The sequence below is a fragment of the Haliaeetus albicilla genome, chromosome 7 (assembly GCF_947461875.1).
Source record: "Haliaeetus albicilla chromosome 7, bHalAlb1.1, whole genome shotgun sequence".
Lineage (NCBI taxonomy): Eukaryota > Metazoa > Chordata > Aves > Accipitriformes > Accipitridae > Haliaeetus > Haliaeetus albicilla.
The window spans coordinates 24,056,016-24,076,097 of NC_091489.1; the positions used below are offsets into that span (position 1 = coordinate 24,056,016).

Below are 20,082 nucleotides of genomic sequence, written 5' to 3' on the forward strand. Positions count from 1 at the left end.
TTATGGCTATGACAGTCACTAAGAAGTGTTAAGACACCATGTTTCAGAACTAAACCCAGACAAAACAAACATCACCTCATAAGTCTAGAGAATGAACGACAGGCCTAAGGCCAAAAAATGATCCACTGACTTGGCAAAAGTAAGCACTGAAATATGAGACACTTTTACTAAACAGCAGTGTTAAGTGCAAATAATATTTGCTGTAGTTCTAATATAAATGAAGAATGCTCACTAGTGAGTATCAGTAGTAACGCTTTACAAAGAAAACATAGGTTTGCTTGTTTGCTAAATTTGACTGTACTATGCAGTTTGCTTACTAGGAAGGACTATCAAACTGAAAAACAAAGGTCGAAATCTGATCTCATCATTACTTGTCTAATCCTGATTAAAATCTGGTTCACTAGTCTCAGATGTGTAGAAAATCACTTAAAATGAACTCCTTTATTTCCTGTACTTAAAAGATATTTGGCTCTCCACGTCTAGCAACTTCAATTATTTTGGAGTTCTTAACCATAAACTTCTCAAAATCATAAGTTACTGTCACTAACAGGAGCCATTCATCTCCCTTCACAAGAGGTATTGAAAGGGAATGCAGTTTATGACTTATCTCACTATTTATAAAACAGGATACTTACAATATTCTGTCACCTTTAAAAAAAATCTAACGACAAACTTGAAGACAAGTATGAGGAAGCATATCGTCCAAAGGACTGAAGAAATACTTGGTAGATTCAATCTTTGAAATAATTATGGGATTATTTGACAGCCAAAGCCTCCCTGGAACTGTAAGAACTGTTCAATTTCTACCATACTGAATGTTAGAAATACTTCTCTATCGAGCGCTGCTTAAAATAATAAAGCATTGCCCAATAACAGCATAAGCAATTTGGTAAGTTGAAAAGTTCACAGTCTTCTATTCAACCTTTCTTTAAAACACAAGTTAAAAAATACTAGACATTTTCTAAAGGCACTTCAGAAATTAAACTAATGAAATGCTAGAGAAAGCACTGTATAAAGACTTTTTCCATTTTTTCTCTGTACTGGACTGCAAAGAGGTAGCGTGACAGCAGCAGTCTTTGCTACTCTGCAAAATGTCCTATATGGGTTATTGCACTATTAAAAAATGATGTGACTTCACATTCCTCAGAGCACAAAAGATAATTCATCAATACTGAAAAACTCTTTTAAAGAGTCTTTCCAAGGAATAGTTGGAATTGCCAGGATAGTTTTAAAGGACACCAACGAATTACAGACAGTACTGTTCTCTGAAAATTTTTATTTACTATCTGTAAACAACATAGTTTAAGTATAGACTCAGAGACAAAAAACTCCACTCTACCTTGTTTTGGTCCAGGTACTGACTGCTCTTTCTCAGCTGGAATTTATACTGCTTTTAATTTATAAATTCCTACTGACTTGAACTGCATCTTTAGATGCATTTTATCTGACTGGCAAAGGCAGTGGCCTTAGCTCCACTGTTAAGACAGAACTGAGAGTTTTGCTCTTGAAGTGAACATGTGGGTGCACATGCATAGTAGCATGTACCTGCTACATCTTTCAGTAACTTCGTAATTGCTAAAGGCATTTAACATTGAACAAGCCACAGACTGGTTCCACAACTGCTCCAAAACAAATTTCAGGTTAAAGCAGCATGGAATCCAACTCCATTACTCTGGCAAACGAGTCATGTCCTTCTCCTGAATTCCCCTTATCCTCCAGGGGTGCAGAGAAAGTCCAGATTTTACTTTATACATATATGGAAGTGTATGTATAAAGTACATATACATACCTATACATGTATGTGTGTGTGTGTGTATAGGCACTTATACATGTGGGAGTGGTAAGTTACAGTTAATTCACTGAGATGTAAGAGTGATACGTATAACATACAGGAAACACAAAACTTAAAGACTTCCCAGACCACGGAAGAGGAAAGCACATCACTGTCTCTCAGTGTGAACAGCATGAACACAAAGGAGAGAACTATGTAACTCTGCAAGTCAGGTAAATGCATCACAGATACAGTTCTTAAAGTCAGTAAGTATGAATATACAAATCAAAAGGGGTATAAATATCAGCTGAGAAACAGCAGACAGTACTTGGACTAAACCAAGGGAGAACAGAATCTTTATATCCATCTACAAGCCTGCACTATGTTTTTTTACATATATTAAATAAAAAGAGATCAGAGAACAGCACTGGCTGTAATTAATTAATATCCTTTTGAACTATGCTGGGAAATTTGTTATGTAGCCTTTGCAGTTGTTAAAGGGAAATTAATGTTGACTAAATTAGCACCAACTTATCTTTGTGCCCCATTCTCATCTACTTTGTCAAAAAGTCTTTAAAAGCACTTAAACTAGATTGACAAGTTATACCTGCTATTTCCGCAAGTATAGTGGTATGATCATTTTCTGCCAGCTTCACAAATCCAACTTCATTTTTGAAGTGATCGATTCCTTGGAAAGACAAATCCACGGTTTTTCCTTTCAGGCGATCTTCTACAAAATCCTTGCTATCTGAAAGAGCACCAACTGCTCTGTCAAGAGGAAAGAAAATATCTATGTGAAAGTCAAATATATTAATACTGTTTACATTGCTGTTAATCTTTATATCAAAAAATCTCACAAAGTTTTATTAGTATCAATTTATTATCTACTCAGGTACTTTTGCACTACTTCCTATCAATGCAGTCAGTATTATTATTACCATTTTATAAAGGTAAACTGATTCATGCACCCTGCTGTAAAACCACAGAAATAATAAGGCAGACCTAGCAGCAGGTGTAATTCATCAGAAGAGTTTATCTCAGTCCTCATGGTGACTAGATATTAACATGATACTGTGCATCTCATTCAAATAAGATACTTACTCAGAAGCATTTAGTTTTCCATTCTTAAATTAATTAATTTTTTTCATCTCCTGATAGCTCAGCTGAACACTCTAAGATTCTGCTTAATTCAAAGTTACTACAGAGTGTTACTTAATATTATAAACAGAGGTTAGTGACATTATATACATATAATGATAAAATTATATGGAAATTACTATTAAGATCATTGAGAACTGTTATTAAATAACTACTATCTAAATTGATGCTTACTTTCTTTAAGAGATAAGTAGCATGCGCACATAATCTACATGTAAGTTAAGAAACAGGAGCAAGCCTGGTAACCTTTTAATAATAATTTTAATTAGCCACATTAAGTGTATGTACGATTACATGAAATATTTAGTTTGACTTGCACTTGAAGTGATTCATGTGCTAAACAAAAACTATGTAAACATTCTTAGTGTCTTCTAAAAGATCTCTCACATGCTCACAGTTTTTAATTCTATTCAACGAATACGAATTTAAACTTTTCACTAAACCAATGTTGACTTTATAAACGCTAGATGGCAGTAACAGGTTAAAAACTCCAACAGAGTTTATTTTACTTTTTCTGTCCTAGCTGGATGAAAGCCATCACCACAATTTCTAAAGTAGGTTAAATTATATTCTTTAAGCCTGTACAATTACAAACAACTCTACACACGTTTCCATTGTGTTTAACAAGATGGACTCTTGATGATATGCATTTAATTGAAACCTAGGCCAGGTTAAGAAAGACGTTAAGGTTGATTACATGACAAAATATCCTTGATTGATATAGTCCACCTGTGGGTTTTTTATAGGACTTTAATCTACAGCCTAGATGTACTTTAGCTCCTATATAACCAATTTAAACAACAATGCCATTACTTGTTCCTTGACAAAGATACTTTTTTTTGAACATAGTCTCTGCCACTTACCTACCTTTTTATCACCATTAGACAAGCCCATTCCTGTGTCTTTCGTAAGTGCTATACTTCAAGACCTTTCAAAAACACCATCTAATACTGGCTATACCTGTCAGATTACTTCACAGGTAATCATGTGTAGATTTATTTACCAACAAGAACCTGGAAATTGTTCCAAGACAAGTACAGATATTTCAAATACACTGTGTCAAAGATTGCAGTGGGCTTTCAGGTAGTGAATCATGCACAAACCTAAAACCCAGCTCTGGATTTTTTTGCATCTGAGAACTGCTATACAGAGAGTCATGGGAAGCTCTGTTCCCCAGCTGAACAAAGATTTGTATTGCCATACTGTAGGGTGTGCTGCAGAACACACCGACCAGCTTAACTCTACCTGATGAGGTCTATGAAAGGTTAATTCAAACAGTACAGTGTGTTTTCAGTTTAGCACTGTGTCACTGAAGATTTAGTTGTACTTTTATATATAATCTTGTAAACACTAAAATATTTAGAAAAATAATTGTCATCTCACTCTAGCATACTTTGTATTTTCATATTCTGTCAATCACTTTATAACGTCTAACAATTGCTTTGTAAGACTAATGCACAAGGACAAACATTTCCACTGAAGCCAATAGCAAAAAACACAACAGTGGTATTATCTTGTTATTCCATATCAGACAGCATTTACAATGCCAAATAGTAGTTACATTCAGTGCAACTAACCCACAGGGATAACAAAAAGTTTACCAGCATTTTGGTCCAAAGTGGAGAAAGGAAATAAAAAAGAGAATTAAGCAGCATATTCTAAGTGAATACAAACGAGGATTATAGAAGCAATCCCTGGGTTTTTTCTATATTGTTGTAATGTAAATTTTAAAGCACTTAAAATTGATGTAGTTTCTTTTCAGAAATTTCTGAACTTTTAATTTTGATTACTTGTTAGAAAAAGCAACCTTGCAAAAAAAGCCAAACTGAACCCTTTCAGCTCTCACATGTATAATGAAAAGGTTAGGTTCATAGTCTTTGACAGATAACAAGCAAGAAGAACTTGACACTATAGTCTGGTAATGAAGGCATTTACTGCGAAGGCAGGCATCCTGATTTCTAGTACCTGATCCCATGACTATGCATACAGTTAGCAAGGACTAGAACTCCTTTGCTTGAAGGGAGTGCTGTCATGACTCTTGCTTGCTTGCTTTCTTTATGGTTTTTAAAATCTCACATTCTTGATTATTCATATAGTCCTACAAAAAGAGATGTAAAGCGCATTCATGAAGGCTAGACCGCAGCCAACAGTTAGGAAACTTGCATGGGAATTACAGGTCTGCATTCCCTTAGAAAGAGCGGCCTAGAATACAGATCTTCCATTTTCAGGGTGAAAGCTGTATGTACTAATACCATACAAAGGGCTTTGTGCTGAATTGAATGTTACGTTTAGCACATTCTTATCACGCGTTTTGACTTCAAATAGTGTTCAACACATTTCATTTCTGTATAGACAGAGGCACTATTGTGCAAATACAGTAGAAAAACTGCAGATATCTAAACAACTTAATGGATCCAAACCTAAGGATCTGTGAACTCTCAGATGCCCAGTTGACTAGCTGCACTTTATTTGAGGGATTACTCTCACCCTGTTACACACAGGTTCTTTTGCCAGCTTGGATCTTGGTTTCTTTCCATTAATCTGGTATCAAAAATTGGTGAAGCAAAGAAAGGAAAATTCAACTTTTTACCTTCAAGTTCTCCCAAAAGATTAAACAGAAAACACCAGTTATGAAAAAAAAAGTAAGAATCCCGTATAATAGAAAATGCGATCTAGAATACCTGAGGATAGCTGAGCTAGATACCTGTAGGAGGCATCTGGCCAGGGAAGGGGTGAATCACTGGGGAAGCTGCTGCTGACTAGAGGACAGCTCCTGGGTGCCTGGACTGTGGAGTTCTGCTGGGAGAGGCAGAGAAGAACTCCGTAAGTAAGTGCTTGGCTGGCAGTCGGACAGTGAGAGCCAAGAAGGAGCTCAACGAGTAGCAGAAGATACTGAATTTTAGAATATTTGTTTTGATATACAGTTTAGGACTCTAAAAAATATTCATGAGCAGGCATACTTGTCTTTGAGATATCCTCTCACATTCCCTTTTTAAAAAGTTTGTACTTCAAACCCTTTTTAAAAAAATCTTGCACACACAGTCGGTGGTTGTTCTCACCGATTTTCAGGTGCTACCACAGTCTGCTCATCAACCAGGGCAGGAGGAAGCTGGTGTGCCTACTCCAGGAGAGAAAAGGCACATGGGGAGGAGAGGGAGTCCAGCAGATCTAGTATCCTTTTCTTTCCTTTCTAGTCTCTGTTCCTGGCTATCTGTTTCTCTCCCTTTAGATCAGGCTGTTGAAGACGAGGATGCTGACAGACTCACATCCTCACGGGAGAGGTAAGAGTGTAGAGGCCTCAAAGATAGAGCATTCAAGGAAACAAGTGTGAAAAACAAGCAGGGCAATTGATTTAGATATACCAATAACTCACTATTTTTAGGTGTGTTAAATGTTTTTAGCGAAAATACTTCTACTTATTAGAAGCATGCCCTTGACTATCAAACGGTTCCTAGATTCTACCTTGGATTCTTGCTTTCTTGTGAGCAATCTGCACTTTAACCTTCTGGGGGAAAAAGGTATTCAACACACACTTATTAGCCACATTATTTTGTAACTGTATTACCACAGCCAAAGCAATGTCTCATTGCACTTATTCATTATTTGATCTAGACAATTCAGTACTGGACTGCATGCCTGCTAACACTGCAGAGGAAACCAGTAAGATAGATAGATAGATAGATATACATATATGACAGAGGGCCCCTGAAAGAACTCATCTGGGGAAGATGAAACTGTGAGGCTTCTCTTTCACAAAATTATAAGGACCTGATGAATTTTGATTCATTAGCAATTCACTACAAAATTGACACATAAGCAATGGAGGATTCCCAGATGTTCATATAATGCCAGTAGGCCATTTATCAGCATTTTACATAATACTCTATTACCAAAGAGTTTGCAATCTCAATTCTGCAATTATAACATGTGAATATAGAGACATCACATATGCAGGCCATTGGGCACCACATCTAAAAAGAAACTATTGAGAAAGTCTGTGTAAAGCAGGACTATAAAATACAATGTACGTTTTCATTCAAAGTCAAAATTACAGCTAGACAACACAAATTATTATTCTGAACATTCATAAATTACAGCTGTATAGATAGACTTAAAAAGTCTGAACATCTTCGTATTAACCATTGAATGTTAAAGTAGGCTTGTCAGATAGCAGTACAGCATGTGATGAACAGTAAAAAACACCAGAGAACTGCATTTTTATAAAGCAAGCAGTTGCATCTAACATTTAGACATATGATGTCATCGTATAACATATATGCCTTTCCACAACTTTTCTACCTTTTATATGATCAAAAAAATCAGCTACATCACTGAAGCAACATAAAAATTATACTTTTGATAAGGCTTAATAGCCCCCTCTCTTTTAGTGTACTTAAATTCACTTAGGAATATTAAAAAAAAACTGTAACTGCATGAGACATTAGCTTGGAGCTAAGGTTTATTCCATTAAAGCCTTTCAGTGGCAATTACTAATTTGGCTTATAACATTTGCTAAGCTATGAAATTCTGAAAATTCCGCTGTTAATCTGTTCAGTGTCCCCTATATAAAAACATTGTTTTAAAATAATTACTTTAGCAAACATGAGATTTGTGCATGCAAGCTCAGCAGACAGTAAGAAAAACGCAAGGGAGAAAGAATACTTTGTTCAGAGCTCATGGCATACCATAAGTTATGAAAATGGCTAATATTAAGATTAGCATTTTAAGAACAACATGAATTAAATGTTCGGTAACCCTAGTAATTTTGGGCTGTGTATTGCAAAAAATAAGCATCAGCTACCCCTTCTAGTCTTTTTATGAACTCCACCAGCAAATATACTTTCATATACTTAATTTAACACCAAATACCTACACGCTAATTTCTTCTTCATTGGATAAATGCATCACTAGCATGGTGACATGCAACGAGCCAGAGTGAACCATTGCTTTGGAAAGCCTTTGATCCTTTTGTATTATTGCATCTTGGACAGCCTGAATACTGCCAGTAATCTGGGAAGAAAGACAGACACAGAAACAACAGTTAGCCATTACAATTACTGTATCCCATCATGCAAGTGAACAAGAAAGTGCACAAACTGAAATCAAATGTTTATGTAGAAACCATTTTAGCAGAAGAAAGTTTTATCCTCTGACAAAGCTGTGCTAATTGACCTGAGTAAACCCAAAGTGGGTACAAAGAGAGTGATTAATAAAGCACTGGACACCCCCCATCACATCTTCATAGCAGTTTGCTTCCATAAGTATGATAAATTCCTGGAGCAGATTAAGATCATCCAGTTTCACACTGCCAGTAATCCAAACAAAAGGCGTCTTCAAGGACTTTCTCTGCCCGGTTTACTAAACTTGTATGTTGCTATGTGCAGATGAGTGTCCAGAAAAAGAAGAGATCTTTGCAGGATTGGACACATACAAAACAAATTCAGTAAATAATTTGTAGAGATATCCGATTTACAATTCTGATTATACTGCCCAGTAGACAGATATAATTTATATACTCTCTTCAAACTTATTTTAATGAATTTCCATAGAACATGTATACAGTTCTAACTTCATCAGTCTTTTTCTTTAAAATTATTTGAATTACATTTTCTTAATTGAAAATTATTTGTATGGTTATACATGCTTTATAAATTGTACCCAAAATGTTTTCTGTGCTTGCCATTATGATCATTGTATTGTACTGATTTAAAAAAACAAAACAAAAACAAAACCCAAAAAACTCTGCAACTATTCTTGAATATGTTAGTTGAAATGAAATCAAATCCAATAGCCTTGACCATCTGACAAAATGATTTATTTTTTAAAGCATTGTAAGCAAAGACGTTACAGGCAAATTAGCTTTGGTGTAAAAAGTCAAAAAGAAGCATGTGGAAAACTTCAATCATCTTTTTCTTTATTTGAAACTCAGTGGCGAATGCTTCACACATATACTATACATACTGACTTCTTTTATAACATAAGCACAAGTAGCTCTTAGGTTAAAAAAAAAAAAAAGGCATTGATATATTTTGGTAGCTCTGTTAATCATAAGGAACATATAAATCTCCTGAAAAAACACAATCTAATGGGAGTGGTCAGTATTTTTCTGATTGAATTTTTTAAGATGAGTTTTGCCATGTAGGAGTTTTACCTAATCATAGATATCTAGTAGTGCTATATAAATAAAACCAAATTATAACTGAAAGAAACCAACTCTAGAGAGGGTGGGGAGGAAGAAAGACGGTAAAAGCCACTTGCCGGAAAGAGGTGATATGGCATCTACAAAACCACAAGCGTCTTAGGTAGTGTAAGACATATGAAGAAAATTCCACCAATATTTTGGTCATAAATCATGTTGTAATAAAACCACTTTCCTTCATATGTCAGAACTGATCTTATCCTGGATAAATAACACTTTTATTGTCTCAGATGTAGGAGAAATTTAACCAACATTTAAACAAAAACCAGATAAACACAATCCTTGGTAATTACAATGTATTGACTGCATAATTATTCAAGTTTATGAACTAAAGCAAATGAAGCTATCCCCGTAAAGAAAAAAAACCACCAAACCTCAAAAATGAAATCACCTATCATATGAATTACAATTTTATTCCATTTTCACCTATTGCTTCTAAATTTAATTTGTACCTGAGAGCTGGTGAAGAAAAAAAATATAAATGTAAGCATACAAGCCCTTCAGAATACAGAAGACAGGTGCGGAACTGTGTTATCATAGGGGTAAGACCACCCTAGCTCTGAAAAAGATCAGTGATGTTATTCAGCATTCAGATTAGCAGCCAATACCCCACATCCCCTTACCCATAAAGCTTCCTCCTGCAGTACTTCTGAGTCCCTTCCTGCTCATGTCCTAAACTACCTCCAGCTCCCTCATAAAGTTCAGTTCTGGTCTGGGCAAGAAACAACACATGCTGTGGCTGATTTTCAGCTCTAAGGGGTTGACTGGCTAACAAACATGCAGATATTCATTCATCATCTGGCAGGTCTAGAAGAACAGGTAATTGCCACAGTCACACTACAGTCTTCAACACAAGCATGTTCTTTCATGGCTCTCTCTTTTATGCAAGCACCGACTCCACAAAAAATTGCAGGAAATTAGTACCTCTGAGATGTCAATTTTTTTATCCAAATTCGGACAACAGGTTGAAAACCCACAGCAGGTTCAAAACCCACAAAAACCCAATGGGCTTATAACAAGGCAAACAGATAGGCAGGCTCACACCTGTATAAACTCCATTAGGAAACCAAGCTAAAAACCTAACGAATAACATACCTTTGGGAAGAGGATTAATTCCAAAGATGGCCAGTTAGCAGTTCCAGAGACAAGCTATTGCTGAACCCACCAGGAAAGTATGAAATGAGCTGCCTTTTTCATAAAGGCAAAATAGAAAGCAGACTGAGCACGTTCTCTCTCTCTGGCTAAGTGACAACATTCTACACAATCTACACTATTTGGAAAGAAGAAAAAGTTTTCAAGTACATTTTTGTGAATTTCAGGAATTTATTTTTAATATGTTTTCCCAGACGTTATGTGATCAAATCGTAACACATTAGCTGTAGCATAGCTATGCCATCACAATGCATAATATAACTTCAGATTCATTATGTTTTCTTCAATAAATCTAAGGTCCAATTAACATTTGAGTGTGCTGAATTTCAATTAAGCGAACCACGACTCTTCCTACATCTCTGTACAACTAGTTATGACCCACTGCATAAATAAAAAATTTAAATTGCTATTTAACCTGCTATTTACGTTACCTTACAAAGTTTTATGTTACATTTGAACTGCTATGATGCGATTTTTTTTGAGATTTCCTAACTTAACTGAAAGAAATGTCTGAAGGCAGATCATACTCAACCATTGCCCCCTCAGATTATTTTCAAAAGTGCTCCAAAATAAGGCCTTAAATACTGATTTCAAGGTCCCTTCTCCCATTACTTGGATTATGTTTTTCTGAAGAATAATAAAATAACATAGCTTTGCTTATTGCAAGGATACTACTAGTAAGTGAATACAAAGACTGTAAGCTTTAAAGATTTAGCAGATTAATTATAATCAAGACTGGAGGACCCTGAAAGGCTAACCTACCAAGTGATAACACATCAGATGAAACACAACTTAAAAAAAATTTACCAGAAAGGGATACAATGATAATCATCCATTTAACTATTTTTGCACAAGTAATAATGAAAAGTTCAATATAAATCCAAAATTAATGGAACACCACATTTTATTTCTGAAGATTCAAAACACAATTAAAATGAAAACAAGGAAACTGTTTCATTTCCAAGAGGAACAGTTCATTAAATGTTCCAGAAATATCTCTTATTACAAAATGGTTCTCTGTGTAAAGCTTAAAACACCACATAAAATATGAAGAAAAAGTACTAATGCCTAAAACACTTCACTGGAATAAAATCAGATCCTCAAAAAGAGAAAGGTCTCTCATTACTAACTGAAATACTACCAGCAATTACCAGATTCCCTCTGGCTATCAAGAATCCAGGTGTCTTAAGTCTAAATTTTGGCTAATGTTGCCTATACAAATTCCAACGTGTATTTTCTACTTTCAGAACAACTCTACATCTAAGACAAGTATAAACAAAACTTTCTAGCAAAGTCCTGGAATTCCCAAATGCTCTGAGATTTAATATAGTTGTTCCCTTACCTCAGTAAATTATATAAGACTAAATACATGACATAAAAAAGCATGCATAGTTAAGACTTTTCCAATTAACCAGCCATTCAACGTAAGAACAAACATGAGCAGAAATTCTCAATTATCAGATTATATAACCCCTACATTATTCTTGTACTTGTTAAATCATGGAACAGACAGGAAAAAAAAGATATTTCAGGGTAAGATGATACAAAAGATCCCCCACAATATTCCTGTCAGGATGTCCTGGATCTTACAAAACCAGCCTCTACAATCTCTTCTTCACATAGTATGTTTTGAAGAATCAAAGACTGCACTGTAATTTTCAAACCTACTTTGGTTTATTTTCATTTTGGATTCTCTTAATCTTTGACTTTCTCAGAGAACAGATAGTACAGATGTAGGATGAGTTAAAATTCACCTGAGATAGCTCCTGGTATTAAAAAATAAACCCAAATTTGGAGATGGTGGTAAACTGTTGGGTTTAACTTTTTAAACATAATCCATTTACTTGCCTTGTTTGCAGACACAAAAGGTATCGAAGCTGTACCAGAAACATCGCACAGCATGAAAGAAATCATTCTCATTCACTGCCTGAGACAACACATGCCAACTACAAGAAAATACATTTTCTTAAAGAGCTCTCTGCACTTCTTGAATCCATTTGAACAACATCTCACTAAAATAATAGGTTGTTTGAATTTTAAATAAGATTATCAATTTTACTGGAAAATGTTAAACTACAAACTGCCTAGTTAAAACAGCAGTACATCCAACTTTAAATTCCTATCTATAAGGAGAGCTAAAAATATTGGTAGTGATTTTCTTATTAAATTAAATAGGAATGTCTCTCTTCCTTATTCTAAGTGAATGACAAAATAAGCAATACTGGAACAGTACAGAGGGGAAATTTAAGCCAGCTTCAGTCAAAATTATGTGAAATCCGTAAGACTGAAAAACTGAACAAAAAGATAATATTTTTCCTCTAGTCTTTCCCAGAAAAGCAATTTTATTCACAAAAATGTTACTTAAAATAAAGTTACTCTCTGATTAGGCTGCTAATGTTCCTTTAAAAAATCTGAAAAAAAATTATTTTGCTCAAGATCAAACACTGTTCTTCTTATAAACACATGCAGCTGTTGAAGTAATTCTGGTTATACCAAATTAGTATAATAAAGAATATCACCTCTGGATTGGTAATTGGAAGAGAAATGAAATAATTTGGCTGATACTGTTTTTTCTTTTTCTTCTTTCTCTCACTGCCTTCTTCAATTTCCCTTCCAGTAGTCCTCTTTCTTTTCTTTTTTGTATTTATTTCAGAGGTTGCATGCACTGAAGAGAAAAAAAAATTACTTTCAGCATACAGACAAATCAAAATGAAGATACACTTACTATCATGCCAACAGGAGCTGGACTTCGGTCAGCTGACTGGAGCATGTCTTCCCAGTCATCAGATCTGCCCATGCTCTGAACTGTTTGATTGGGATCCTACTCCAACCTGAATTAATATAGTCATACAAGTGGAGTACCATACTTCAACTAACAGCCTACACCTCTAAGCGGGGCTTATAAACTGCTAACATAGACACACAGCTTCCAAACTACTGTGTTTCATTTAGCCAACTCACACTGCAGTGTAATAGGCCTGCAAATTGTCTACACTTGAATATGGACATGACTTCAGAGCAAAAGGACCAACATTACGTTTCAAAAATCCCATGCATGCTGCATTTTGAAATATAAAACATGGTAATACATAGGATTATTAAGGGAAAAGGTTGTATTAGACTAGGACTGGCCAACCTATAGTTCAAGGACCAAACTCAGCCCAGAAGAAAATTTAATCCAAGCCAGATCTACTGTCTACCTCCTCCTTTGCCAAAGACACGTTCCCACATAGCAAATGAAAACTGCATGTCCTCAATTCTTCCTTTGCACCATAAATTATTTTTCTCCTAGCTTATTTCCTCAGGACTTTGCAGACCCTCTCCCACCATGTGGCCTGATACATACACATAAACTGACCAGACTGCAGACATCCACTGTCCAATTAAAGGTGCACTTCTAGCCACATGCTTGGATACACATATTGGAAGATAGCTCATAAAAGCCACCACTTGAGAAGCTCATATACAGTAATGTGAATTGACATATGAGATGTCTTTATTCTGTGACTCATTGCTGCAATGGATCACAAAGTGGTAAATTTTTAATATGTTCAAGTATTTGCAAGACTGAGTACTAATAAGAGAGGCTCTGGGCTGGATCCTGCTTGCAGGGAGACTCTGCTCCATGTGCTAGGCCCACTTGTACACGTCAACAGGCAGGACCAAGAACTGAGTGCGTGATGTGTCTATGCTTCCACACTTCTCTTTAATATACTTACTAACAAATTCATCTTCAATATCTGTGTCAACAAACGGCATTTCTGCCATCAGAGATTCTACCGAATCAGCATGACATGGCTCTTTTCTCTGTTGTGTCCTTTTCTTATTCTCCTTAAAGATTTTCTTTTGCTGTACATTTTCCAGCCCATCTGTAATATATTTAAAACAACACACTGGATCTTAGTTTTTTATATAACCAGCTAAGAGACATCATACACAAGCAATATATCAAGTATACATTACTCCACTTATCAGCAAAAGGATATTGACATATAACCCCCTTAAGAATACTGCTCTTCTTCCTTGTCAACATATCAGCAAAAATACTTCCATGCTTTATGTGGAACAGCAAAAAAAGGGGGTTCAGCCTTCTGTATTTAATAACTTATGGTCTTGTTTGGTTCTAAGTAAATGCAATTATGTGCCAAAAAAAAGGGATACTTATAATTAAGCATGAAAAAATAAAGTCTTCGGACATCACGTAAAGTTCACTTTAGATAATAATAATGGCATATGAAATTCAGTGTGGACAAACACTGGCAAATTAATTCCAATGTAAACACACTGAAAATGAGGCACAGGAAGGGAATCCTACCATTTCACATATAACAAAGAGCTCTCATCTGACTGTATCATTCAGGAATGAGATGATTATTCTACTCCTGCATCTCCCACACAGTATAGCATGTTATAGACAGCAATGATCTGAACTTCTTATTCTAAAAACTGACTTTTAGTATTTAAGCTAAAGAAGGAATCAATATAAATCAAAGGAGGAATCAAAATAAAAAACTCATCTTGCATGTATAAAGATATACATGAAGTTCTATCTCAGAGTAATACCACAAAGACAGAATAATCTCCACTAAAAAGTCTTTAAAAATGTCTTTTTCCCCAAGAGTACTAAGCATGAGTCATTTCCTTATGTCTGCTTCGTGTTTCTGCATCAGTAAACTCCAATATTTGCGTATTAAGTTATACCTTAAAAAAAATGAAAAAGTAAAACCTTATCTAGCAGCAAAAAATGTGCACATAACCAGGCATCCAGCAATATTCTTTTGGGACAACTCCACAATGGGATTACTGTAGTGGAAGAAGCCTTATGTCAGAATTGCAGTTTATCCCAGGACAGCTCATTACTACAGACAACACACTTTCAAAGCTCCTCTTGTGACCAGTGCAGATAGTCCAAATCTGGCCCAAGGGGAAAATTTGGCAGCAGAAGTGCATATTATGTTCTTGTGGCATGCAAAGCTACACTACATGTATAAAATCAATATTACAGACCCAGTCTGGGTTATTATCACCCTGTGGAGTGTGCATATATCCCTTTATGCTAAGGAAGATAAGTAAAAGAACAACCTGATCAAATGCTAATTCACTCTAACCTAAAGTAGGGAGGCATAAATCACTCTGTGGTTGTGGTCTGACACCTAACTTTAACCCACAGGCTATTAAAAAGAAACAAAGTATTTAGATTTGTTGCTTGTTCCCCCTGTAGACACTAAAGAACTATGCACAGCAAACATGTTAAAGCAATGATAAAATTATTACTTAACGCTTAGATTGAAGTAAAGGTCATACAGAACAGATTGTTGCTGGTGAACCACAAGCATACAGCAAACAACAATCCTTCCTTCAAAGAGATCTCAAAGTGAAGGACAAGACAGAAAGCCATGAAACCGACAAACAAGTAGGCTAGTCTGGGTCAGTAACGTTATCAACAAGATTCAGAAATGCAGAATCATAACCAGCTGGGATCAAAAAGGATTTGTTAAGGCAGAATCAGCTGCAGAACAAGGACTCACATAAATCTGAGGGGTGTACATTGCAGATTATGCGTTTCCTTTGCTCTATCTGCTCAAAAAGCAACATACTTGTGCCACTTTGAAAAATTCTGTCTGCTCACAGTAGCAGATGGGCATAGCAAAGGCACAGCTAGTGACTAACAATGTCCCTTCTCAAATCAATTAGCTGAACCAAACAGGCACTGCTTCTAAATTCTACAGGTTGTGCCCCAAGCAAAAAAACTCCATCCTTCACCTTTTCTGAAATATTTATTAAAGAAATCAGCAACAAAATTCAAGAATCATGTTCTAGTCACTGAACCAACCTGAAAAAAAGATTTTTCAAAACTCTTGACATAATGCTGATAATCTGAGACCTAAGAAACAAAAGCAGCTTCCATGGGAACTCCTCAACCACCAAGCTGTTATAGGATAAACTCTTTTTTCTTAATTGCATGCTTAATTATATCAGACTGAATTTCATACATGAACAGGTGTATACACTATTCCTGTATTTGTATTTGTTTAAGTGGCTGCTGCTCTTCACCAGTATTTAAGTCATCTGTTCCAGCAGAAAAAATACCATGATACACCTAGCTCATAGAGGAGAGAATACAAAAACAAGGAGCAATAAAACATATTTGGTTGCATTCTGTTCCCAGCCCTCTTCTCTCCATACTCAGATTATAGTTTCAGATAGAATAATCTTCTATTATTTGACACCTACACATCACAGATCACAGTGAGATTAGGTCTCCAGGCACTGTTCCCTGTTTAATATGTTCATGTTAATATGTTTAATATGCTTATGTTCATATGTTTAATGACAAATTAATCCTTTGGAGACAATTTAACTGAAAGCTGCTGTAGAAATAGATGGTCTTACTCTCCAGGCATTTTGAACCTCCAGGGCTAGCACTAGTGTTTACACAGCCAGGGAACTGAAAAAGCTTAAAAAAAAACCAACAACCAAACACAAAAACCAAACCCTGGGGAAAAAAAATGGTAGATTTAGTATTCAGCCAGGTCAGATGCTTACACTGACTGACTGAAGGCCTGGGGAGAGAGCAGGGGCAGGCGGAGAAAAGACAAGACGACTTTTTAGCAACAACCCACAATTAGGTTGAATCATCTTCTCCTACTACCTTCCACGACGCCTCCTGTGAAACCCACCTCTTTGCCATTTGATCTCTCAATACGTGTGCACAAGCTAGAGTTTTCCCAGCCTCTCTGCCCGACGTGACCGCTTTAACGCCTAACGGACATCAGCAACGACGGGCCTCCCCCCCCCCCGCCCCAGCAAGACCCACACCCTGCCCGTCGGCAGCGGAGGGCGCCGGGCCAGCGCTGAGGTGACTGCGAGGCCCCGCGACCGCCTCCCCCGCCGGCTGCGGGCGCCTGCGGCCGCAGGCGCCCGCAGCCGGCGGGGGAGGCGGTCGCGGGGCCTCGCAGGCGCCTGCCGTCTTCCCCCCGCCGCCTTCTCACCGTGCTCCGCTGTCGCGCCGGCCGCGCGGGACAGGTCCCCGCCGCCATCGCCCCCCTCCGCTCCCGCCGCCGGCCGCAGCGCCATGAGGCGCGAGAGCGCGGGCACAGCCCGCCGGGCGAGGAGGAGATCGCGGGCCGCCGCCGGCCGCGCCGAGTAAAGCGCGGGGAGAAGCCGCCGCAGCAGCCGCTGCATGCCCGGTTAGGGCGAGGAAGGCTGCCCGCCGGCAGACAGCGGGTCGGAGGGAATCCGGCGGAGCCGCCGCGGCCTTCGGGCAAAGGCCGGCGGCAACCGGCGGGAGCGCGGGGCGGAGGGAGGCCGTGCGCCCGCCGGACTACAGCTCCCAGCGTGCTCCGCGCCGGGCATGGCGGGAGGCGAGTCGTGCCCGTCCTCCTCGCCGCCTAACGCCGTGTCATGGCAATGTTCGGCTGAGGCGTCCAGTTCGGAGTGAAAGCACCTAGACAGCGTGTCCCGAAACGTGAAATCCGCATTTGCGTGCGTTGCTTTCACTCAGTGTTTTCACGAAATGCCGCTGCCCGAGCGCTCGTCCCACAGAAGGGCTGCAACTAACGGGAGTGGTTTGGGCCGGTGTCTCCCCAAAATAACCGGTTGTAGCTTAGGGCTGCGGAGCAATAATTAACATCTTTAGCTGCGGTCTGGGGGAGAACAGATCGTCTTGCTCTAAATTTGCTCTAAACTCCTTCCTTTGTGCAGCCCTCCCGGACCCCTCTGACCGACGGCACCAATGCCTCCGCTGCGGCCAAGCAGTTGGGAATCGGCCTCGGGAATGAGCGGGAGAGGCTGCCTCTCTGAAGGGAGGAATGGGAGAAGCTCTTTTCCCGCTTAAAAAAACCCAGACTTGGTGCCTCTTGGAAGCCGTATCCTGTCGCTGCGTTCTGTGGGAGAAGCCAAGCCAAATGTCGCCTGGTGCTTTTGCAGATCGGTCTGTGCATATAGACCAGATCTGAGGGAGCTGGCTGTTTATATAAAGATTCCTACTTTCATTTTTAAAGAGAGATGGCAAAAGCAAATAAATAAAACAGGATGGTCATGACAGGGAGGAAGCTGTGTGGCTGCCGGATGTTAGAAGCTGAGAGACGAGTGAAAAATGAGGCCAATTTCTGTATTTGGCTCCTCTGTGCTCTCCCTTTGTGGGAGATAAAATCTGTTTGGAAATATTTACCAGTATTTTGAGCCATTTTGTGCTGTGTTTGCCTTCACTGTCTTTCACGCAGTATTTTCATGTGGTCTGCACAGTCCTGTGGAGACCAAAGGCTGGATGTGACACAGAAGTCCAAGTTCTGTGGAATCCAAGAGAAGCTTTAGGATGAGGCTGCTGGCAGTTTTTCTTACTATACGCATTTCATCTGACTATCAGCTGTTGTTTGGAGACTAAATACATCAGTGGCCACCTCTTCCTAGCCTGTTAGCATTGGCAAGTAAGATACTTCCATGAAAATTTGATTCCATTGATTATAGATCAAATACTGGGAGAAAATCTTTTGGTATCAAGTGTCTCTCTTAAAATACGAATTTAAAATGCAGTTTGGGGTCTGAAACTTCTCCAAGTCAATTCATTAGGTGTTTTGCAGCAATCTTCAGCAAGAAAACTCTAGGAAAAAAATTTCTGTTTGTACAGTTGACAGGGGAGTCCAATGCAATGTTTAGATAAGTTAGCATTTAATAGTCCTCTTAACAATTGAAAACATAATGCATTTTTAGTGGACCTAAAATTGTATCTAACCAATACCCACTAGCCTGGCACTAATACTTAGATGTATTCTTTGCGTTCATGACATGCCTGAATATACTATCTCCAGCATGAGGGGAAGTGAGAAACTGAAAACACCTTAGCTGGAGCTGGTAACAGTTACCATGAATTGTTCCTACAAGTCATAAAAGTGGTGTTAGAGGCAAATGTTCAATTGAGGACTAGAAAGCTGAAGTAACAAGTTGTGATTTTTCTGCCTGACGAAATAATACTGCACAAGTTTCATAGAGGTCACTGGCCTGGTGCCTGGCAGAAACTGGTTTTCACTATTGCTTACGTTTGGGCTAAAGCCAGCACTTTATCAATTTGCTGTGGCCTTGCCTTTATTAAAGAGAGTTTCTGATTAACCTCTCAGCCATACAGTTGTCCCTTTGAGAAAAAAAAAAACCAACTACATAATGACAGCTGAGTGACTCTAACAGAAAGAGGAAGCAGAGTCAGCTCTACAAATGTATTTGCTTATACAACCGCACTGCCCGTGCCTGTTAGCCTCTCACCCACCTTACCATCTCTTAATCCACCCACTAACTTCAGTCAAATTCAGTAGAGAGTAAGAGGAGTCAGAGGTATGATATTCCTACACCTTTCCTGAAAATGAGTGGTTTGGGAGAAAAGAGAGACTCATTTAACTCCCAAATGAGGCAAAGAAGAAACAATGCTGTGCATATGTTTTTCCACGAAGCAGTGTCTGGCCATGAGTACTGGTCAGCTTATTACACAATAGGTCACGGTACATGTGATCAATACATATTATGTCTTATCTTAGTCAAGCAAGAGATATGGGGGAGCTATGAGATTTGGGGTGTGACTCACTGTGGGAGGTTAGGAAATAAAGGGGCAGGAATGGGATGTGTTACAGGGAGGCCTAAATATCAGAAGGGGACATTGGGATATTGTGTAGGAGGTGCGAGGGAGTTGAAGGTATTGTAATGAGAGGGCATGGGGACTATAGGGGAAGCTTGGGTTATTGTGATAAGAAGGGAGAACATAACAGATACAAAACAAGGCTTCATGACTGCTGATACAGCAACTTGTTTTCTG

General features: G+C 38.2%; 1 protein-coding gene and 1 long non-coding RNA gene across 6 annotated transcripts in view; one reads left to right on the forward strand and one right to left on the reverse strand.

Moving 5' to 3' along the window:
* The window catches only part of AKAP7 (A-kinase anchoring protein 7), a 90,049-nt gene extending 72,452 nt beyond the window's left edge, over positions 1-17,597 (reverse strand). For all 5 annotated transcript variants that reach the window (XM_069787324.1, XM_069787322.1, XM_069787323.1 and 2 more), the window contains exons 1-5: positions 17,273-17,597; positions 14,000-14,149; positions 12,800-12,945; positions 7,803-7,939; positions 2,379-2,539 (exon numbers count right to left, since the gene is read on the reverse strand). In XM_069787324.1, the coding sequence (XP_069643425.1) occupies positions 2,379-2,539; positions 7,803-7,939; positions 12,800-12,945; positions 14,000-14,149; positions 17,273-17,465 (787 nt within the window). In that variant the 5' untranslated portion in view covers positions 17,466-17,597. The remainder of the gene's footprint in view (positions 1-2,378; positions 2,540-7,802; positions 7,940-12,799; positions 12,946-13,999; positions 14,150-17,272) is intronic.
* Positions 17,598-17,667: 70 nt separating this feature from the next.
* On the forward strand, positions 17,668-19,397 carry LOC138686098 (uncharacterized). Its single transcript, XR_011325426.1, has 2 exons — positions 17,668-17,765; positions 17,985-19,397. It is a non-coding gene; the product is annotated as an uncharacterized lncRNA (long non-coding RNA).
* The last annotated feature ends 685 nt before the right edge of the window (positions 19,398-20,082 follow it).